The sequence below is a fragment of the Dermacentor silvarum genome, chromosome 1, assembly GCF_013339745.2.
Source record: "Dermacentor silvarum isolate Dsil-2018 chromosome 1, BIME_Dsil_1.4, whole genome shotgun sequence".
Taxonomy (NCBI): Eukaryota; Metazoa; Arthropoda; class Arachnida; order Ixodida; family Ixodidae; genus Dermacentor; species Dermacentor silvarum.
Genome location: NC_051154.1, coordinates 335,946,745 through 335,968,923, shown reverse-complemented (window position 1 = coordinate 335,968,923; position 22,179 = coordinate 335,946,745). Strand labels below are relative to the sequence as shown.

The 22,179-nt window shown below is 44.7% G+C and overlaps 1 protein-coding gene across 1 annotated transcript in view; it reads left to right on the top strand.

The window, feature by feature from the left end:
- LOC119443683 (ATP-binding cassette sub-family C member 3) overlaps positions 1-22,179 on the top strand; it is a 203,301-nt gene that overhangs the window by 153,043 nt on the left and 28,079 nt on the right. Inside the window, exons 20-21 of the mRNA XM_049660466.1 lie at positions 384-716; positions 13,597-13,698. Of these exons, the coding sequence (XP_049516423.1) occupies positions 384-716; positions 13,597-13,698 (435 nt within the window). The remainder of the gene's footprint in view (positions 1-383; positions 717-13,596; positions 13,699-22,179) is intronic.

Here is a 22,179-nt window from a genome sequence, read left to right as displayed (position 1 = left end):
CCAGGTGTTACGCCTAAAACAAAGCTATGTTCGAATGGATGAGAAATATTAACCAATAAATTATAATTTCTTTCGTTTTTTTTCGGAAGGGAGTGCACTATAGGAGTGCACCTTACATACAGCAAAACTCCCTAGATTTGAATACGACTTGAATTGAGTCGTTATTTTCTTCGTGAAAAACTTGTCATAAAGTGTTCATACAAGTGTAAAGTGGCAGTGAGATCTACATCCGTGGTTTGAAGGCTATATAAGAAGGTATACGCATGGAACTCTGCAGTGTGCATAGTTGTGATGGATATATTCATTGTAGAAACCTAAATTGCGATTTCTATTGCTACAGGAGAAACAGCAGTGTTTTAAGTGATCGCCACTTTCATTTCCAGAATATGGCTGTCAAGGTTTCTCACAGCGCTCGCTACTACGAGAGCCTGGCCATGTCCCGGCTTTTACAACATACAACCGACACGGTGGACGCACTGAGCAGTGTGCGAGCGTACGGCGCGACTGAATGGTTCCGGCGACACTGCTTTCGCCTTGTGGACGACGCGATGCGTGGCTACCTATGCTTCAGCACCACGTTCCGTTTTGTGCGCACGCTGACAGCCACAGGGGGTTTCGTGGTCGTGATGTCCACGCTGCTGGTAAACGTCTTGTTCCCTGGCCCCAACGGGCCGGATCCCAGCAGCCTAGGGTTGGCTCTCAGCTCCGCCTGCTCGGTATGTTATTCAGGGGCTGAATTCACAAAAGATTTCAGTTGGTAATTGCTTTTTGCTATTGGCTGGTTGCTTCTGCTGATAATATGTCCAACATGACGATGCTTGCCATCGTCTCTTACGAACACTTTTAGCGCAAGGATATTTTTGTGCATATAGTCCTATAGCTCGCGTTTTTCAATGGCACTCTGCCGCTCCCTTTCGCCAATAACAAAAGGAAAAGGTCTTTTGGTGGTGTCGAAATGTATTATTGTCTTAGTTCAAACGAGAATTACGTTGTGCTTTTACAAGCTGAGGACTGCAGATGGAGACGCATTCTTCTCTCTTTTGCTATAAATTGAATGTTACAGAAAAATTAGGCTAGACAGTAACTCAGCTATCTCATTGCTCTATCCTATACAGCAAGAAACCAATTTTTAATAATGAGAAAAAATGAATCAGCAAGTAAATCAATGACTAAAATGACAATTTTCCAGAGAGATCAATTAAATTATGGGGTTTTACATGCCGAAACCATGATCTCATTATGAGGCACGCCGTAGTGGGGGACTCCAGAATAACTTCGATCACTTGGGGTTCTTTGACGTGCACCTAAATCTAAATACAGGGGTGTTTTCGCATTGAGCCCACACCGGAGTGCGGCCGCCGTGGTCGGGTTTGATCCCACGACCTCGTGCTCAGCAGCCCAACACCATAGCCACTAAGCGACCGAGACGGGTATTCCGGAGCGACAAGTTTGAGCGCTTGGCCATGCTGGCCCAGCACTAACGAAACATTAAAAAAAATATGCAGACCCCACGCACTGTTGGAATCAATATTATGCGAAGCATATTGCAGGTAGCTTTTTGACTATCCAGCATTGTTTCAATGTGCATGTGTGACAACACGAAGACGATGCAACCGGAGATGATAATCGTGGCGATGGCGTCATTTCTGCTCCGGTCGTTCGATACCACTTAGCGACATGCCGATTGTTGAGTATTGGAGTGGTGTAAGCGAAAAAAACATAGATTGTAATGTCATCAGCACGTAAGTTATATACATTTGTGCGTACCTATGTTCAAGTCACCCGCCGCGGTGGCTTAGCGGTTATGGTGTTGTCCAGCTAAGCACGAGGACGCGGGATCAGATCCCGACAGCGGCGGCTGCATTTGGATTGTGGCGAAATGCAAAAAACGCCGTGTCCGCTGCATTGGGGGCACGTTAAAGAACTCCAGGTGGTCAAAATTATTCCGGAGCCCCCCACTACGGCGTAGCTCAAAATCAGATCGAGGTTTTGTCACGTAAAATCAAATTTTAATAAAATAAAACGACGATGTCATTCACTCTCCGGCGAAGAACTGTGAAAGCCTGTTTGACCTTGCAGGATCGTGAAGATGGTAGAAAGTCGCACAGCTTCTACTTAGTTCCAGGTGGACCAAGTAAAGTACCGAGGAATTTGGGCAGTTCCCGAAGGTGGCTCAGTTTAACACAGCATCTCAAAGCCCTTGCTATCACGAGGAAAGAACGCGAAACTGTCATGTGGCATGTGACTTTGAGATGCATTATTCATTGTTATTGCGTTATGTACAGTGGGCGTCACCCTTGTGTAGAGCACGGAAACGGTGGCCTACCTGGGTGCTCCGGAGGCAGCCAACGACGTCTAAAGCAAGCTGCTGGGTCCGCCGTCTGATGGTAAGTGCTGGGCACGTTTGGGTCCAGCAACTACCGCTAGGCTTCGCTGGCTGGCTCCGGAGCACCCCGGCTGTCACCGTTCCTGCGCTCTACAAAAGGGTGACGTCGAGTGTACAGTGCACACTAACGTGCACGAGATAGACGCTGAATGGGAACGAAGATGGTCCCCGTTAGTGTGTACTGTACATAGCACAATAACAGTGAACATACACCAACTAGCCAAATTCATCGCCTGTGGAGATGTCTAAAAGAACCATTTGGCTATGGCGAACGTGACCGAATGACCAGAGCATAGGGCTGCTCTGGTAACAAGTAGAGGTTCAAACCCGCCATCGGTCACAGGTTTCTTTTTAAATAAGAGGCCGGAAGCGAGGTGAGACAGGAACCCACCTACCGCAAGTAACACAGAAAAGTAAAAAAACACTTCGAATTGAAAAAAATAAAGTTGCTTACTACCTTTTCAGTGTTGTTTCACGATTCAATTGCGTAGCCGGTGAAGCCTAGCCCAATGAGGTTGATTCTACGTCACCTGTCGTTTTTATGTATCTTGAATACAAACGTTGTGTTTCTTTCGTGTATAGTATTAACTTTCTTTGGGAACTAACTGCGATTTCTTGTGAATGTCCAGCCGTTCTCATTAGTCGATCCCGAAGATACTGCAGGCTAACACAGTAGCGATAAGAACAGCAAAGTGTTACTGGTGATACGCAACATACACTCTTAGAAAAAAGGTCGTGTGAGTTACTAATGAAAAGCTAGTAACTGCTTGTCACAAACGTCACTAAGGTTGTAGTAAGGGCAGTTAGTAACGCCGCCGGTTGTTGCATTTATTACCCAAAAGAAGGTTGTGCATACGACTAGCACAGGTAGTCAATTTACGAAGCATAGATAGTAGTCGTACCGGTATAGTAGAATTTTCTAATCAAGATAGTGGGGCCTTTTCTGCTTACCAGCGACTGCTTCCATTGCCAAGAAATAATTAGGTTGCTTTTCTTAATAAAGTGTAGTACAACACGTATGCGGAAAAAAAACGAGTACCGCACTGTCACACAGTTGGAAGATCTGTATAACACCATCAAATAACGTCACGCAAGGGTCATGACAGGAACATATCGTTTCGTGTAATAAACTGCACTGTACAGAAAGAAACAAACGACAAAGGAGAACAACGCAACGAACAATACAATGATCGAGATATTGTACGCGCTAGTTTTTTAAGGACGGCCTTATATACACAACCATTAAGAGCACACTTTGTTCCGGTGCGCACCTACGTGTATGGATAATTAAACGGAGGTTTTATTCTATATATTTGGATAACGTACAGTCTGCACCAACGCTTCTAGATCATTTCAGTTGTCGAACTCGCGGCGGCCGTCGATGCTAGGCCCCTTTTCGTTTCCGCTCAACAGGTGGCGCGGCGGCCACTGTTAGCCCAGCCGGGCTCGGCGCCCTACGCTGCGAAGCGCTGGTAGTTGCCTAGCGAGTGGCGTTCTTTTATTTGAAATCGCCAAATATGCGCAGCGCGCCACCAATCTATTTGCAGCTTATTACGGACCTATTCCGAAGTTGGAAAAAGGCCACGACTTAAGGCCGTTTCACATGCTGCAACTGGAGCAAAAAAAAAAAAAAATCGGTGCAATCGCACGCGTCGCAATGCGAGTTTTTGAGGGCCGTTTCACATGGTGCGATTTAAGCAATGCGACTGATGCGACGCCCAGGGTTGCTTGCTGCCAGATTTTGTCGCACACGCCACATAAATTCTTTTAATGTAATGAAAAAGACATACACGTTATAATTAATTTAATTGACCTCTCTGTATTAGGACCAAGTAATACATGCGTTTTGTAATTTAAAAGCGCTTTAAAGTTTAATTTGTTTTGGAGTGCGCAACAGCGGCTTATGAAGTTCAATACTAGGAGAAATGGCGGACGTAAACAGCTGTTGGCAGGTGGTTGTTCAACGCTGTGTGCTGTCTCGTGTGTGTTTTATGCCCGTGTCGTTCTTCCTGCGGTACAACAAATTACAACAGGACCTATCAACAAGCCCCTATAGCTGTTGTCATCGCATATGCAGTATTCGGAATTCGGCTGCAGCGAAGTCGTCCTGTCAACGCAGACACCCTCGCGCTACTCGTGCTTAACGTCAGCTTCTGAAAAAAAGATGTGTGTGTGTATTGCTCTTGACTGCGCACTTGCGGTTCCTGCTCCTAGCAATATTCTTGCACCAAACTTAGCAGCAAGCACTAACCCAAAAGCTCACGTCTGCCCCTGAAGGAAGCCGCAAATGATATGTGTGTAATTACTGAACGTGCAATGGAAGATGTGTTGTGAACGTTAATGTAAGCGCCAGCCTGGTTCGTCCGTCTCGGCGCGTGTGCTGTAGTTATTCAAACAAGTGCTCTCTGAATATTTCGAAAGACGTAAAAGCCGACACCACATTTTTTAGGAGCTGCAGTCACTTGTTTACGTAGTATCATATCATTCTCACAGACATGGGTGTCGTCTACTTTCTCGTCCTGTTTCTCGCGCTGTTAGTGTGCTGTGAATCTGAATCAAGAAGCTTAAGTCAATATTCTGCAGTACGTAGCGCCGACGCGTAGGCCCACGGCTAACATTTAAATACCTTGTTAGGAGTAAGTTTGTTTGTTTAATGACAAAATCGAACGCTAAAATTTTGTATTCATAGTGGTAAGTGTAAAGTAAGATGCTATCGAAACAATCGGCTAATAGCATGAGCGTGCTTCTACCTGTTTCAGCACATCTTAAAAGTGAGGCGGAAAACCCCAAACAACCAAAAACGTATGCAACTGGAGCACGTTCTATGGTTCTTTTCCTGGAAATGAAAGCCAGCATCTCAAGCTATTAAGCTAGTCATGGACTTAACCTATATTAGACCAATGTTATAGCATGCTAATTGGAGCCATTTCAAACTAGGTTATTTGACCAAAATGAGAAAGTGCAAGGAAAACGTCAAGGTACAATCCAGTCTGGTATTCCCAAACCGATTGTATTAGCAATACTTTATGCCTCCCTGAATTGCCTGCGTTAACCCAATGCTGAAAACAGGGGGACCTGACTCCCTTTCTTGCTGTTGAAAAGCTGCTCGAATGTCAATAACAGACTACATATGTTCTGAGGGAAAGTGAGGGGCACTGACAATATCTCTAAACTTTTGTATTAGCTTTCACCTTGAACGAGAATGGAATAAAACTATTTACCTTTGAAAGCCTCAGAATCCAAACATTCTCAAAATTTTGAGGAGCCACATTAAATTTTTGAGATATCGACAGTAAACAATGTGCTGAAGTACAAGTACACACTGAACACACTTGGTTAGCGTGGTTGCGTGGCCAGCTGCGAATGCAAAAGCGTCCATAGCGGCTACCTCGAGGTAACTGCTAGGTTGCACGAGTGTTTCTCTTATAGCCCATTTACCTGGCAAGGGGAATGGTTATGCGTAGTCCCATTGCAGCAATGGCCTGTGCTTTTCTTTTTTTTTCCAATAGGTGGTGGCTAGCTGATTCGGTCTGTTTATGTATTTATCAATTGTGTGCATCTTATGTGCATGTGTTTGTATCATGTTCTGATTGTTATACGTGCAGTGATGCAAGCATCTTTTTTAAATATATTGCACCAAAGTCATTTATTCAACTTTGTGTTGAAATGTACAAAATGTGGCCACCCAGTAATGACCAGGACAGCCAGCAGGATTGACAAAAAATATGATGCAGATCCAATGCACTTGCTTCAATCGACATGACGCGAAGCTTTCATGCAACGGTCAGTTAAATTCAAGAAAACTAACTGCAGTGTGTACAGTTGTCCTCATTTAACCCGATGCAACACGTACTAATAAGCAATGTTTGCTTATTCACCGCACTTGTCACATAATGTAATGTATACATGGCACGGTGAACTCACTCAAACGTCGGCTCACTAAGACTTCGAACTAACCATGGGTCTGAGTTCGTGTGAGCCTGACTGAGTAGAATTTCGGTGAATACGAGTAAGCTCGGTTGAGTAAACTTTTAGTGAATATTGTGATGTGGTAGTCAGGGCAAGCTCATCTGAGTTTAATTTTAGTGATTATGAGTCAAAGCAAGCTCGGCAAGTAGATTTTTGGTGAATATGACTCAGTGCAAGCTTGCCTGAGTAGAATTTTGAAGAATGTAAGTCAGAGCAAGCTGATCTGAGTTTAATATTGGTGAATACGAGTCAGAGCAAGCTCGGCAAGTAGATTTTTGGTGAATATGACTCAGTGCAAGCTCGCCTGAGTAGAATTTTGATGAATATAAGTCATAGCAAGCTCAGTTGAGTAGAATATTGGTGAATATGAGTCGGAGCAAGCTCGGCTAAGCAGATTTTTTGTGAATATGACTCGGTGTAAGCTTGCATGAGTAGAATCTTTGTGAATATTAGTCAGATGAAGCTCGGCCGAGTATAATTTTGGAGAATATTAGTCGGAGCAAGCTCAGAAAGGTAGAATTTTGGTGAATATGACTGAGCAAGCTCGACTGAGTAATGACGGGTTATACGAGTTTCTGAAGTAATACATGTAAGTGCTGACTTATTAGCAACATTGCCTCCATCTTGATGTGCAATACCTATGCCTCGTGATGAGTCTGCACACTTTATGAGCTGTGGACATGCAAGACCCACCCACACTTGAAAAGATGCTATCTTTCACACAAAGGAATGCAACCGACTGACTTCACTGCACAATTTTGATCTGCTTTTGCTTAATGAGTTATCTACTGCTTTAAAAAACAAGGTGTTTGCCTACTTTTTGCATTATTGCATGTGTTTTACAGGAAGTAGAGACAGAGAAGCAAGAAAAGGCAAGGATGTTTATGGCGAAGTAGTTTCTTAGAGTACTGCGATATGTTACAATCAGCATAAACAAAAGTAATTCGATGCACTGAAGTAAGCGAAATATGCAATTACCTTTTAATGTGACGCTAAATACAGATGCACTAAGGATACAAAGTGTGCAACACACTGAAGGTTTAGTGGTTTTTGTGCAGGCAAAAAATGATACATTAGAAAAATTAGAAAAAAAACTGTTTAAATACTGCTTCGAAAATAAATTGACAATACTGTTTATTCCCAGTCAAAGCGTTAAATATGCTATTGTAGAACATTCATTGCGACATATACTTTGCACGTTCGCTTTGCGAGCTTGATAAGCAGTCGCGTCTCACAGCGGAAGTAACAGAACCTTGAAATGAGATAATTCATTGGGAAAAATGCGCATGAAAGCCCAAACAAACCGACTGCAACTAAGTAGTCGAGCATATAGCGTGACTTATTGAGCGTAGCATTTGTCCGTAGTTGCATATTCTTTAAATTGTGTCGTCCGTAAAAGCATACCGCGCTAAAACTGGCGTTTTTGTATATCGCGAGTTTTCTCTACAACCAGACAATTAGGACGACATCCGAAGGCCATGCCTTCCCGCGAGGGACACCTCGTAGTATTTACCAACTCGCAGTGCCTGTGAATAACGGGAAATCACGCAAAATTACGTACCATCAGCACCCGAAGCCAACATAAAAAACAGCGTCACGTGATTAGCAACGTAGCGTGTCAACAAATGCATAGAAATCACAGAACCGAATCCGACCTACGAGTTTTTATCTGCACTCTTCGCGTGTCGGTGGTGATAGTACGAGCCGACTGCGCAATCCACGGCTCCACTCAAATAATTCCACTGTTCGAGGCTTGTTGAGCCAACATTTATAGAACAAAAGTATCTATAAACGTTGTGTCGTGCGAATGACGCCATTTTCCAAAACAGACCGCGAAATAGCTCTCGGCACAATTTCGACGGAAAATCGCAGCGAACGCTGCGACGTTGCGACGTGGTCGCAACCGAAAATTGCAGAATCGGCCCTGCGACTGCGATTTTCGTCGCATGTGATGAAAATCGCAGTTCCGGGGCGACGAAAATCGCACCATGTGAAACAGCCTTTAGCCAACTGAACATGGAAAGCACTTGCGTCCAAACCAGCGACGGGCCACCCTTCACTGCGACTGCCTTTTGCGTCTGCTAAGCACGGCCTCTTTTTATTCAGTGGCCGTGGCTAGTTACTAGTAACTGAAAAAGAAATAAATAAACAAGAGCTTTGCTTCTCTCAATGAGTTGAAAAGTTTTTATTACAGGAGCCGCATTCAGCGTGGCATTACATAAGACGAGCTTTTTGTTAGCGATGGCTACTTTCTCTCGTTTCTAGGCGGCGGTTCGCATCTCTCGAATAGAAATGCATTCGCGTGGCAATAAAAAAAGTTCAGTATTTGGCACGTGAGCGCGCACCTGTGCTCATCGCAACCCAGCCCAGCAAGACTGCACTTTTCTAGCTCATCCAGGGCTTTCCAAAATAGGTCACCGCAGAGACCTGCCTGATCAATGGAAAATGATATGGAGTCATTTGCAATTCTTATGAACTTTAGCATCTTGATTGTTGGACGCTTGAGACTCCCTTCCTTAAAGCTCCGATATGTTTTCAAGTATGCATCGGAACTAACTAGTGGAACAGTTGAGTTGATGTCATGCACGCACAACTCACACTCTGTGTGCTTGCTCATTTTGTGTATAACATAAGTTGTATGTCACAGCATCGTCTACACCGCCTAAGAAATAGCTGTGCTCGATGTCCATTCGCTCGAGAGAGCTTGAAGGACCAGAAGTAATTGCTAACAGTCTAGCCTCAATCTCATTTCTCAAACAAGCTCTGTTCAAGCGATGGACCGCTTGAGCAGGGTTCAATGCCTCTTCCACACTGACAAGTACAGCATTATGTTCGCCTTGTACACTTCCACGTAGCGCTGTTTTGATGGGTATGTAGAGGCTCAGCAGACGAAATATATGCGAGAAATTCGTGACGGTGGGGTGCGACTCATCTCCTCCAAATGATTGTGCAAGACCAAAATGCCGCTGAAAGAAAAATGTACACATTAAAGTGGATATGTAGAACATCTATAAATTATATATTAAAAGGGAAACAAGGTTATTGTGGTAGGTACCTCCAAGGGGTCTTGGTTGAGCTTCGCAGTGAGCACATAAAGCGCTCCTTTGTTGAACAGATAATTGATAATATCTAGCATCGACAACAATGTGACACGTAAGGACTCGGTCGTCAGTTGCGACGCGAATAGCTTTGTACCTTCTCGACTGCATTTTGCTCAGTCACATTCAAGACTTCTAGGAACTGCTTCATGATCAGGAAAAAAAAAGTTTCACATGTTCACGCTAATACGAATCAAAACGACAGCATATGAAAGGTCAAGCTTATGTTCCAGAATGAGATTTGGCCACTTGCCTGTATCTCTTTGGAATGACGCCTGATTCCCCTGCACGGAAGCTTGACGTTAAGTGCATCGAAAACATCGTTCAGCATTCTTGTAAATGTCTCAGTCCCTTCAGAGTCTTTCAAGCCAGGGACATTTGCTTCGCTATACACACGCAATGAAATTGATGTTCCACGGCTAAAGAGCTGGGCAAAAGAGAGAGAGAGAGATTGCATTTTTTTAAATTTACGAACAGAAAGGCAACATGCTTGGACAGCAACAAGTTATACCTGTGTAGCCAGCCTGACGCTCATTTTGCGCAGGTTGGCAGGGGAAACATGTGCTTCGGAGATTTTTGGCACAACACGTATGTGCTTCTTTTTTCTGTTTCGTATAGGGCCACGTAATGCTGAAAGTTGATGCGAAGGTCGCCAGCCTGGAAGTAATAAAAAGGAATTGTAAAACTGTTCGAAAAATTCACACATTTTTTTCCTTACCATTCCATATGTGTGCTTCCTCAGGTGCTATCGTTTGCACTTCACAATATGTGGAACATCACAAATGAAGTAGATATTTTGTGACGGTTCCCAGGGATGCTCAATGAAGTGGCATGTCGCATCCATTTTCCCTGACGCTCCAAGCTGGCTACACATAGACCTGTTGTCGCCAGCCCCATCACTGATCACAGCCAGCACTGACGCATTGTTCCTGTGCAGTTCCAGGATGCCGCTCATTACCAGTTCTGCAAAACTTTTCCAGGAGCCGCTCCTTTTGTAGCAAGGCTTGCTATTGGCTGCACCCAGTCCTCGAACAGTGGCACGAACATCAGTACTAATGCAGGATCAGCAAGATGATTTGCATTTGGTGTCATGACTTCACCATAGTCGATAAAGTCATCCATTCTGCAAGAGGCCTTCTTGAAGGAGACGCCTCGCTTCAACTTTATCTCGTCTAGGAGCAATACACCTAGCCGTCTTAGGTGACTTTTGTTGCTGAGATGGCTTCTGACGCTGTTCAATGCAACTTGGTTGAATCCATACTTGCATGGTATTCCTGCTATTATTTGGCGAAGGCGAGCCTTTGATGGCAGTGGTAGCAGCTGCATATCAGCAAGTAAAGTGTAGGCCTTCCGACTTGAGATTTGCAGTAACAAACATGTCATAAGCCATTCATCATAATATCACCTCCCATTTCTTGACTTGGCTTTTGCAGCCATGAAAGCTATCTTGAAAGCTAGTTGCTGCCTGGCCGGATGAATATGAAGAGCGCTGTCCATTGTCTCTTCCGTAATTGCACAAAGCTTCCTCTTCACCAGAACGACTTCTTCCTTCAGTTTTTCTCGCCTTGAGGCTGCACGAATGGCTTTGCGACGCAGCAACTTCAAGCGAGAAGCCTGCTTTTTCTTGCTATCTTTTTGCTGCTTCGTCCGCTGCAAGAAAAGCTTCTCGAGAGTCCGGCACTGAGCACATGTAGCATTAACAATCAATACCGTGCTTGTGTTGAGCCTCCACGTTTCACCATGCTTTGATGCCACCACTGACGAAGAGATTTTGCGGTACTTCTTTGCAGGACAGCCCTTACACAGCTTCAGCTGTTCCACATATAGCAAGAGGTATGTGAAGTCTTTCATACACTTGAACTCAGTGGTCGGCTTCCCGGCGTACACACTGCGTGGCACAACTCGACCATCTGCACTGACAATTAAATTAAGGCTGTTTGACAACGTCACACCCACACCCGCCGGGGTGGCTCAGTCAGCTAAGGCGTTGCGCTGCTGAGAACGAGGTCGCGGGATCGAATCCCGGCCCCGGCGGCCGCATATCTATGGAGGCGAAATGCCAAAATGCCCGTGTGCTTGCGTTGTAGTGCACGTTAAAGGACCCCAGGTGGTCAAAATTAATGCCGGAGCCCTCCACTACGGCGTGCCTCATAATCAGAACTGGTTTTGGCACGTAAAACCCAGAAAGAAGAAGAAATAAGATGACAACGCCACAGTCATTTCTACAAGCGGGATATTCTTTCTTATCCCGAGTTTGTACAAAACGACCATTGCATCAACAACGTCAAGGGACCAACCTCGAATTTTTAGTCCCGCTTTCGCCATGCGACTGAGCACGTCAAACACATTCTCCACCGGTATGCTGTCATCGGTAGACAAGCTCGCTTCGTCGTCGGCAACTCCGACAGCAGCATCCACACACTAAGCATGTTTCTTCTGCCGCTTTTGTTTTGCTGGTGATCGTCTGTGAGCTGGTGCTTTGCGTTTCCGTGTGGGTTTCGAGAGATAACTTGGGCAATTCGGAAACAGGCGAGGCACGACGTTTCAGCGTCCATTTGTCGCGTGGTATGACCACAATTTCACCACAAATGTTGTGTTCGAAGACCTTGAAAATGTCATCATTGATGAAGTGGAGGTCACAGACGGAACACGAACTTGAAAGCTTTCTGTCCAGCCGTGGATGGCGTGCTCCCACTGTTGAAGGCGCTTAGCATTGCGAGGTGCCCTGAAAAAAATCTCTTGTCGTCCACGGATCGCGCGGAGTCGTAGCCGCTTTTACAGCCTCGAACGAAGCAGCGTGGCATAGTCCAAGCAATTGGCAGCGCGATGCACAAACACTAAATAAAGCGAGCGTGGACGCAAATGTGACAAAACGACGACTACCCACACAGCGGCCGCCTGCCCTAAACGTGCTGCTACGCTGCGCTTTGCCGGGCTAATTCCGTCGTGCGTGCCCCCTCGCGGCGCGCAACGGAAATGGGTCAGGCGGCGCTCCGCAGTTTGAGAACTGGAAAGAATTTAAGAGCGTTGGTCTGCACATATGTGCGTCACAACGCAGCACATAACTATTAATCCAACATAATGATAGAAATTATAGTTTATCTAAACATCGCATAAAGACCACCGCTACACAGCATAATAGGCCACAGTGGGCAAGGGTATTAGCTTTTACTAACTAGTCCGTGTAACCCTACAGTGGCTGCTTAGTAAGATGAACATCTTCTATAAGCCTGTATTTTCGAAGGTAGCAAGCAGCTAGTAAAGGGGTAGTAATGGGTGGTAAATTTAGTAACTTCACCCGTTATTACTTTCTCCTGCGTTTTTTTTTCTGAGCGTATAAGACCACAAATAACCTCCCAAAGCATGCTAAGTACATTCTGGGATAGCACCGGTCTTGTCCTCAGAATATTAAAAAAATTGGGCATACTCTATTTAGCTGCCAAGGTGTGGATGGTGAGTCCCCTCCTTCCAAGAACTGCTCGCATTTTATAAAAAGGATATAATTCCAATCACCGCTGGCAGCATTTCATTGATTATTGCCATGGAGTTTTAGCAATTGCCGGTAGGTTTTTCTGAATGCAAACGAAATACTTTTGCAACTCGGTCACGCTGTATGTAACGCAATATACGAATTCTCTAAGCTGCGCGTCATGGAACGTTTTAACGGTATAAACATAGCCGTGTTAATTTGGACATAAAGCGAAATGACTAGCTCGGTAACGTGAGTTTTCCAAAATTTGTGTCGGTAAAATTGGGGTATCTTGTAAGTCCACGTAAACTGTTCAAATACGTCCGATTTTCTGCTTTTGTTTCGTAGCTGGGCTGGTAAACTTGACTTTTCGATGATGGCATCAATTTTTAGGTGGTCATCAATTTTAGTGAAATACTCAATGACTACCAGTTCTGCTCATTGTAATCGAAATAATTTCACTTTACCTACGGATAACTTCAGAAAACATTATTCAAATATATTGAGCTGCTGTTTTACTTGTTTTTGTTTCTCCGTTTGATTGTTTCTTTGTTTCAAGTTAGGACATGAGGTGACGCTTCTTAGTGATAAAGCGAAGAACATGGGGATGACTTCAGGGAAGCGCATGGCTTCTTCATATTCCCAGCTCGAGCGCATTTTCCTGCTCGTTCCAGGTGCCTCTGTCACTGATGTCGCTGTGCGTGGTGCTGTTCAACGTGCTGCAAATGATTGTGTCAATTGAGCGGTGTCTGCAGTATACAATGCTTCAACCAGAGGTACGTAATTATTAGCGAGGCCAGCTGAGAAATCAAATGTGCCAATTTACAATGTGTAAATATGCAAGCGTGCCTATTGCGGTTCTCTGCTGGTACATTTTCCAGTGCGTAAGACGGATTTCACGTGTCATGAATACTAAACATTCCCTCGGCACGTGTTTTCCATGAAGATCGCACTGGGGACGAACTACAACAAATGACTGAAGACCTTAACCGACAAAGTGTAAGAGTGGAGTTGAAGATGAATACGCAGAAGACAAAGATAATGTTCAATAGCCTGGAAATGGAACAAGAATTCAGGATCGCCAGTCAGCCTCTAGAATCTGTAAAGCAGTATGTTCATCAAGGTCAATTACTCACAGAGGAACAAGAATTCAGGACCGCCAGTCAGCTTCTAGAGTATGTAAAGCAGTACGTTACTCTACGTCAATTACTTACAGGGGATCCTGATCATGAGAAGAATATCTAATGAAGAAGAAAATTGCGTTAGAGTGCTTACGGCAGGCATTGCCAAATCCGGACTGGCAGCTTACCACTGTCGTTGAAAAGAAAAGTGCACAATCATTGCATTCTATTGGTGCTAACTTATGGGGCAGAAACGTGGAGGTTAACACAGAAGCTCGAGAACAAGTTAAGGGCAGCACGAAGAGCAATGGAACGACAAATGTTAGGCCTAACGTTAAGAGAAAGGAAAAGGGGGGTGTGGATTAGAGAATAAACGGGGCTAGACGATATTTTAGTTGACCTTAAGCGGAAGAAATGGAGCTGGGCCGGCCATGTAATGCGTAGGGTGGATAACCGGTGGACCATTAGAGTTACAGAATGGGTCCCAAGAGAAGGGAAGCGCAGTTGAGGACGGCAGACACCTAGGTGGGGTGATGAAGTTAGGAAATTTGCAGGCCCAAGCTGGAATCAGCTAATGCAAGACAGGGGAGGTATTCTGTAAGAGTTCACCTAGTGGACACGTCCATTTCGTCTGCTGTTGAGTTTCTGATTGGCTGGGCTGGATCGATATGTGCTTCAGCAGGAGCCAGTCGCCATGCACAGCCATCCAGCACTAAAACAGCCGATGAAATGGACCTGCCCACTAGGTGGACTCTTAGATAATACCTCCCCAGGAGTAACTAAACATTACAGGGAGAGGCTTTCGTCCTGCAGTGAACATCAAAATAGCCTGATGATGATGATGATGTGTGCAGTGTGGCCGGCCAGCTACAATATCGCTACTACTTTCTCGCATTGCATAATTAAGTTATAAGGTTTTACGTGTCAATACCACGATCTGATTATGAGGCACGCCGTAGTGGGAGACTCCGGAAATTTGGCCACCTGGGGTTCTTTAACGTGCACCTAAATCTAACTACACGGGTGTTTTCGCATTTCGCTCCCATCGAAATGCGGCCGCCGTGGCCGGGATTCGATCCCGCGACCTCGTGCTGAGCAGCCCAACACCATAGCCACTGAGCAACCACTGCGGGTCTCGCACTGCATAGTCTAAGGAGTTTAATATCTCGACTCACCCCCACTTCAGCATAGCGAGCGAATATTCGCCCTATGCCAGATCCCGAGTTCTGCACCTTCTGCGGCGGCGATCTCGCTAAGCGAAGCGGGGACGAGCGATCTTGTTCGTTCATACTGGTGCACTACTCCTAAGTGAACGGGAAGGGATAAGCCCTTCAAGCTCATCAAAGAGCTTCCGTCATTCACGCACGCCGATGGGCCGATGTCAGAGAGCCAACTAAGCACAATAAACTTTCTCATGCGCCTAAACTGCGCGTGACGTCAAGTTAATGACTGGATTTGTGTGGATTCTATAAGCATACCCTTTGAAGAGAGATCCTAGATGGTACCATAACGCTCGTAATGTTTTTTCTCTTCTACGCGTGTTCTCGGCTTTTAAGGTATGTGCTTCGTGCTAAGAAACCATCGACGGAAGGTGTCTCGCGGGCCTAAGATAATGGTGTTCTCTCAAATTTGTGTTTAAACTATCTTTACTCCGCCAATCTTCCAGCTTTACTTTCTTCTTCGGCATCACCGAGATTTCCTCACATTTTCTCTACTAACTTGGAAACTGAAGGCCTCGCACAAGGTACTATGTCTTAACAACATCTGGCACTATACTCACAGACAACTTTCTGTGGCTATGAAGGGAAGCTACGGAGGCAAAGCGCGCACAAGTAAGAGCGCTTCTGATAAGAGCCCCGCGTTTTAATCCACGTTAGTTTAGGCCGGGGAAGTGAAAAGATAAACATCTTATTAGCAACAGATAAGTAATACAGAACACACCACTCAGTGTAAAAGTTAACTCATATTGCGACTTTTCCCTTCCGCGTCTGGGCAAATACGACACCGCCGCACGTAGAAGCTGCGTCGATTCAGCGTCTGTTCCGAGAAACCAAAAGCACAGTCAAACGCTGCCGAACTTCTACTTGGCGCGGTAACACATGTGCAGCATCCACGTGCCCGTAGCTTTCCCTTCATAGAAGCTGTCCACGAGAATAGATATCAATTCTCGTCATGGTCGGGCGTGTGTGGTCGAAAGTCTGACACCGATTGTCTCAAAGCCCAACTTCGTACAGAGAAGACGCGCTTCCTTCATGAGTGCAAGAGAACTGAGCTTCCTCGCCAAGGGTGTTGTTTTTGATACGTGGACGGCCGGTAATGGTGAGGTAGTGCATGGTGCATAGGGCTATAACATCTTTGAAAGGGAATAAATGTGGTTTGAAATGTTGTAGCCATCTCTAAACAATCATTTCTCGCTTTTCACTCGCAAAATTCTTTTCATACATTCTAATTTTATATGGCAAAATAACAAAGCAGGTAAATAAAAAGACAATATCTCCAATGCTGCAGCAGCAGCATGCGAAGATGCATAATTGGTCGGTCTCAGTACTCACTATTCGGGAAATGGATGTCGGTCTTCACTGAAGCTCACTGAGCAAAGTAGATAAGGGGTCCTACTGCAATGTCCTTCGCTAGTACTGCAATAATTCGATTAGGATTCCTGGCCTACTTCAGGCGTTTTGAGTGTATCTATCTATCTATTAACCTATCTAATAGCTAGAGCCACGAGGCCTTGGCTCGTGGTCGTGATGCCGTGGTGGTCGTTGAATCCACGTAATTCCAGCTTCGTCAATTGCCTCTCCTCATGTCGCCGTCGTCACCCCATCGTCGTCGCGTCATCGTCGCCATGCAGGCTTCGTCATTCAGTTGTCACGCCACTGTCATACACCCTCGTCGTCATCTGATTATTATTATAATGTTGTCGTGCCATCATCGTCATTGCGTCGACGTCACACAGTCGTTGTCATGCCGCCATGCACATGGGTGACCTTGGCAAGCGAGCGCAATAGTAACATGGGGAGGCGCCGGATTATGGTCACATATAGCTGAAGCAACGGAAGTCTCAGAATGGCGACGACAGATGGCAAATGAACTTGACGTCAGAAATTTGGTGTATCGTTACATTGCTCGAATGCTAATCGCATTACCATCGACAGTTATCGTGAAATGAGTTCTGCCGTAATTGTTTTAACCTGGAGCCGCAATAAAAAAGTATTGGCATGTGTTCTCAGCGTCCGCGCACCATGTTGAAGTAACCCCCCCCCCCTTCTTTGCAGTTGAGTAAGATTTTACATTCTGAGCACACTTTTTGGTACATAAATGTACCATAGCACAAGAAAACGTATTGCCAATATTCTTGAATACTTGTAGAGTGATAGTGCAAGTTCTTATAGTGCTATCTGCGTTCATGCTGACATAATTTTAGGACTTATGAACAAAAAGAAAAAAAGATCTCGGAAGCGTAGTGCACACCATACAATCAAAAGGTCAACCTTGTGTAAAATAGCAAGTTCTGAGGAGTCACATCTATATCAAAACAATATAAAATGAAGACATGGAAGGCATATGGGAAAATGTGGCTTTTAATTGAAATGTAAAACTAATAAGGAAAAGTGAAATAGGAGTGGACAAAAGCTTGCCAACGATCATTCCCGAACCCACATTTACAAAACCCATGCTATGCTCTACCAGTTGAGCAACACGGCGGCGGCTATAGTCGCGCCGAATATTGTCGGTATTTATGCATATTACATGTGTGCTAGATGTGGCTGAGCTATACGGTGGCGGCTATAGTCCCGCCGAATATTGTCGGTGTTTATGCATGTCAGTATGTGTGCTAGGTGTGGCGCAGCTATACGGCGACGGCTATAGATGATTTCACTCGCGCGATAACAGCGGCAATAGTGCGCTCCCAAGGAACTTCCGGTCACGGGTCTTATCAGTCTACTGTGCCGGATCACAAAGCGCACTCCTGGGCCGCGATTTTCTAGCGATTCCTTCTCCGATGATATTCCTTTTCGCGCTTTGTCAGTGGTCAGAGCGACGTCCCACCCGCGTTATCAAAGCGATCAGCCGGCCGTGAACGATATAATCGAGCGGAAGGTATCGCTACAAAATCACGGCCTTGCTATTCTATATCACCGCCATTGCCTTTCTTGCTCGCTATATTTAGCTGACTACGTCATTGAGCCAAATCGGAAGCCGTCCAGGGCGCATGTTTGTAAACAGCGAAAAGGTCTATAGTCCCGCTGAATACTGTCCGTATTTCTGCATGCCAGTATCTGTGCTAGATGAGGCTCTTCCACATCGTGGTGGCCGAGTCGCTGGCCAACATTCCCAGGGCCCGATATGGCGCACGGCGGAAAGGAATTATTGGCGGTGCTTTGCCTTTGTTTTTTGGGCAACGTTTTCTTTGAGAAAGTAGTTAGGGGCGATTTAAATATTCTCAGAGGTTCAGGTGTCTCATCTACTAGCATCGCAAGGCTTGTTTAGAGTAGTTCAGTGTTTTAGGAATGCCCATGAATCTATCACTTCAGTTTTCTTCGCATGAATCGCACTTGAAAGTTTGCGTGCATCTACTGTGTGGCTCACTTGCTATGGCGTTCTCTAGCTCACCAAGAGACGACGAATTCGCTTCAAGGCCGCAGGGGCCGTAGTTAGAAACATTATGGTGTCTCTCATAGCCCATTTGTGGCTTAGGGTCATTAAAGATTGTCAACAAAGAAGTACGGCTGGCCAAATGATAATTGTTCATAATCGCTGACCACTAACACATATTTCATGAATTACCAAATTTGTTTCCCCTTCTGAAAACGAAGACGAAGTGACCAGTGACGGTGACAATGATGGTCTTGATTCCAGACCCTGATAATGAGGGTCTGGAATTTACCAATATCTTCAGGAAAGTTAACATCAGAAACACCATAGAAGCAGGATAGGGAGAAGAGAATAGCACAAAGATATTACAACTTGTAATTCCCATATTTTGATCACCATCATGCTGGAGGGGCTTGCCATAGTGTGGTAGGTGGAGGTGCAGTCGCCACTGTGAGGGCATTTATACGAGTAAAGGGCGGGGTGCACGGCGTGAACGAGGCTGAAGTGTGGATAATTATTTGTGTGAAGTTGGCACCATGCCACAGCTTCTTCTCTCGGGGGTGACTTGATGCGTTAACCCACCCCTACACAAGGTGCGTGGGAAGACAGCGCGCCGAAGCCACCAGCCATCTCAGCTCACCGGCCGAAGATTACCACTAAGGCACGGCGTGCAGGCTGCGTATTCGCTCAGCCGCATGGACAGCCATGCGCATCAACGGTTGGGCGTGAGGAGGATACGCCCGCTCACATTTCCTAGCGCGCGCTTGATCACCTGACCACCAACACAATTGCTTTGAACACAAAAAGAAGCCGATACTATACCCAATGAACACTATAAAGCGAGGTAACACAGAGAACAACAAGAGCGAAGATTGTTGGTTGAGGAAAATGAAGAGCAAAGCCACAGGATATGTAGACGATGTAGACATTCATTGTGTCTCGCAGTCCTAGAAAGAGGACCAACAATTCTGCATCGAGTCCGCATCAGCACCATAATGATAGTATTCTTGCCACACTATTTTTACAGGTTTAAAATTAGGCCTACTGCAGACTCTGAAGTGCTTACTGGTCTTGTCGGTATTATAATGGGTGTTATTCTTTTGCAGTTGTTCTGCTTGGTTGCGGTGCATATAAAGTGTTGACTACTTCTCCGTTGCTCTTAGGAACGTTGAGTTATGATAATGTACGATTTCTGATTCAAACATGGTGCGCATCTTGATGTTGACGAAACCGAACGCTTCTGGAGGAATCAGAAAAGACGTTGCCCTTGGTATTCCAGGGCATACATTGTTGCTCTATATAGATCTTTCTTATACATACGCATCATCATCAGCCTATATTTATATCCACTGCAGGACGAAGGCCTCTCCATGCCATCTCCAATTACCCCTGTTTGTGCTAGCTGAATCCAACCTGCGTATGCAAATTTCCTAACTTCATCACCCAGCCTAGTTTTCTGCAGTCCTCGACTGCGCTTCCCTTCTCTCGGTACCCATTCTGTAACTCTTATAGCCCACCGGTTATTCATCCTATGAATTACGTGGCCTGCCTAGCTCCATTTTTTTTCTCTTAATGCGAATTAGAATATCGGCTATGCCCGTTTGCTCTCTTATCCAGACCGCTCTCTTCCTGTCTCCTAACGTTAGCGTGAACATTTTTCGTTCCATCGCTCTTTGTGCGGTCCTTAACTTGTTCTCGAGCGTCTTTGTTAACCTCCACGTTTCTGCCCCATATGTTAGCAGCGGTAGAATGCCGTGATTGTACACTTTTCTTTTCAACGACAGTGGTAAGCTCCCAGTCTGGATTTGGCAGTGCCTGCCGTATGCACTCCACCCCAATTTTATTCTTCTGTAAATTTCCTTCTCATGATCAGGCGCGTAGGCATCCCTTAATTTCTAGCGATGTGTTTTTGCAATTTTATTAAAAATTATTTTCACTTTGGCTTTTTCTGATGAGGCATTTCTTTATGTTTTAATTATATCAGTCGTCTAATTGAGTTTTCTTTAGAAAACCTTGAATAGTGATGTCCCATATCGAATTTAACACAAATATTTGACAAAAAATGACATTCCAATATGGAATCGAGACAATTTTTCTCATTTCTGAACGAAGTGAGAGACAGCGGAAGTGGGGTCTCTTTCGTAGAGAAAGAAATCGCAATTACATTATTTCATAAATTGAATGGCGTTCACAACTGAACATCCTGTAAATATGGGACCTTCTATATGCGAAACAACTAGAAGGCAATCATATGTGTTGTATTGTGACAATAATGAATCAGAGAGACAGAACGCCACCAGATGCCCGTACAGTGTTTTGTCCGTTGAAGTTTAGGTGTTATACTACGGTATAGAACGTCCGTTTAATTTATTTATTTATATATTTATTTATTCATTTATTTATTACCTGCATCGCCCCGTACGGCATTACAGCAGGGATGTTAGAGACTTTACTAAATACATGAACAAATTATTACAATGTGGGGAAAAAAGCCTCATTTTCTGTGATGTATACAATGCGCGATGGCAAACTGTTCCAATCTCGGACAGTTCTAACAAAAACGGAATAACGGAAGACGTCACCCCTACAAGAAAACTCCCTGACCTTCAAACAGTGGTCCAGTCGCTTAGATATGTAATGTGGTACCTGGTTATATTGTTCGCGGTTTATGCCTGTTTGAGAATAACAAATATCGTGGAAAAATTTTAATCTGATGTGCCTTCTACGAGCCTTCAGCTCTTGCCATTTAAGTTTAGGTTTGCTTTCTGTCATGCTAAGTTGCCGGCTATAGTTACCAAGAACAAATCTAACTGCCCTATTTGGGATGTTTTCTAATTTATTTATAAGAGCAGATGTTTGTGGGTCCCAACAAACACATCCTTATTCAAGTATTGAACTTACATGACTGAAATGCAGCTGCGTTTATAAGTTACTCGATAAATGGCTAAAATTGCGCCGCAAAAATCCCAAAACTGATGCTGCCTTAATTCCAATATAGTTAACATGCTTGCTCCATCGTAAATAAGAAGTAAAAAAGACGTCTAGATATTTAAATTTCTTGCTTATGTTTAGAGTAAAATTATAAAATTCTATACCTATGCGGATGATTAGCTCCTTTTTGTGAAGGTGACGTGAACAGTCTTATTTATATTCAATGACATATCACAGCGCACACACCAGTCTGCTATAATATTTAAGACAACTGGCAGGATTAGTGAATCGGAAATGGAGTCTACGACTCTATAAACACCACAATTATCGGCAAACATCCTGAATGAAGACTGCCTACCAATTGCAATAACATTGATGTTCAACAAAAACAACAGCAGCCCCAGCACTGAGCCTTGGGGAACTCCCGACGTAACGGATGCATATTGTGAAGATATACCGTTCAGAACAACAGCCTGTTTCCGCAATGACAAATATTCGGCAATCCACGCTGTTATTTGACCATCCAAGTTATAGGCTTTTAATTTAGAGATTAGGAGACTGTGTGCGACTACGTCAAATGCTTTACGGAAATCTAAGAAAACGCAGTCC